The 1,163-nt window shown below is 53.6% G+C and overlaps 1 protein-coding gene across 1 annotated transcript in view; it reads right to left on the minus strand.

Annotated features, from left to right (window-relative positions):
- SEC14L5 (SEC14-like 5 (S. cerevisiae)) overlaps window positions 1-1,163 on the minus strand; it is an 85,539-nt gene that overhangs the window by 13,096 nt on the left and 71,280 nt on the right. Inside the window, exon 10 of the mRNA XM_011978494.1 lies at window positions 103-274. Within this exon, the coding sequence (XP_011833884.1) occupies window positions 103-274 (172 nt within the window). The remainder of the gene's footprint in view (window positions 1-102; window positions 275-1,163) is intronic.

Consider the following 1,163-nt stretch of genomic DNA (forward strand, 5'->3'; position numbering starts at 1 on the left):
TAAATGAAATGAAACAGGAAAAGAACAGAGCCGCTCGCAGAGGGGCCCCTTCCCATCCCACCCACCCTCAGGGAAGGGCCTGGCCCAGGTTCCAGCTCTTACCAGCGTCCAGAGCACGGGGAAGACACGGGGCGCTCGCACGATGAGCAGCCGACCCAGGGTCTCTGGGTAATTGTCCTCAACCACCTCAATCATCCGCAGCAGGGCCTTCACCCCCGGCCGCCACAGGTGCCGCATGTTGAGTCCCTCCAGGTCCAGCAGGCAGGTCCAGGAGCTGTACAGAAACGGCCCCAGATCCACCTGGCTCTGCTGGCTCCCAGGGCCACCAACACCCTCCCCACGGGGGATGAACAGGGAGGCTCTGAGAGTCAGGGCTGTGAGCAGAGGCGGTGCTGCTGCCACAGTAGGGAGCCCATGCGGTGAAGAGAGTCAGAGTGTGGACTTCAGGGCTGAGCGCCCACATTCAAGTCTCACCTCCACCCTTGAGAGCTCTGGGTCAGGGCCACAGACCCACTTCCTCACAGGACAGTGGCAAACGTAGTAACAGTCCTCATCTGAAACAACTGCTGTTAGGATCGAGTGAGATGGTATATACAAAGCTGTCTGCAAGGACGGGCACACCGCATGCCCTCAGTTAAAACTGGTTATCACAAGTGGCCATTTAGGCCTAGTGTTCCACTATTGGAACGCTAAGCATGTGGGAGTTATTTCTATCCTACTGCTCACCGAGGTCTGATGGCAAAAATTCAAAACATTGCAACCTCAGGCATAAATGAGTTAATTGTTGAAAAGATGCTAACTACTAAATAGAGCAGAGGTGCCGAGAGCAGGCACTCCACAGTCAGATGGCCACGGTTCAAATCCCAGTTCTGCCACTTGCTGTGTGAGCTTGGTCGAGTCCTGAACCTCTCTGTGCCTCCATTTCATTAGTACTCATTCATTAGGAAAATAACTGTTTGACTGCAGTGGCTGGTGCCTGGGAACCTTTCCCTCCCAGATTGTTTCCTTAAACCTGTACATACCTCTCCAAAGCATCCCTTCATGACACCCCCTCATTTGAACCATCTGGGATGAATTATGCTTCCAGCCAGGACACTAATGGATTGATTCCCAGTCCCACCCCAACATACATGTCCTTAGAAAATCTCTAGAGATAGACCAGG

This window comes from Mandrillus leucophaeus, unplaced genomic scaffold (genome assembly GCF_000951045.1).
Source record: "Mandrillus leucophaeus isolate KB7577 unplaced genomic scaffold, Mleu.le_1.0 Scaffold195, whole genome shotgun sequence".
Lineage (NCBI taxonomy): Eukaryota > Metazoa > Chordata > Mammalia > Primates > Cercopithecidae > Mandrillus > Mandrillus leucophaeus.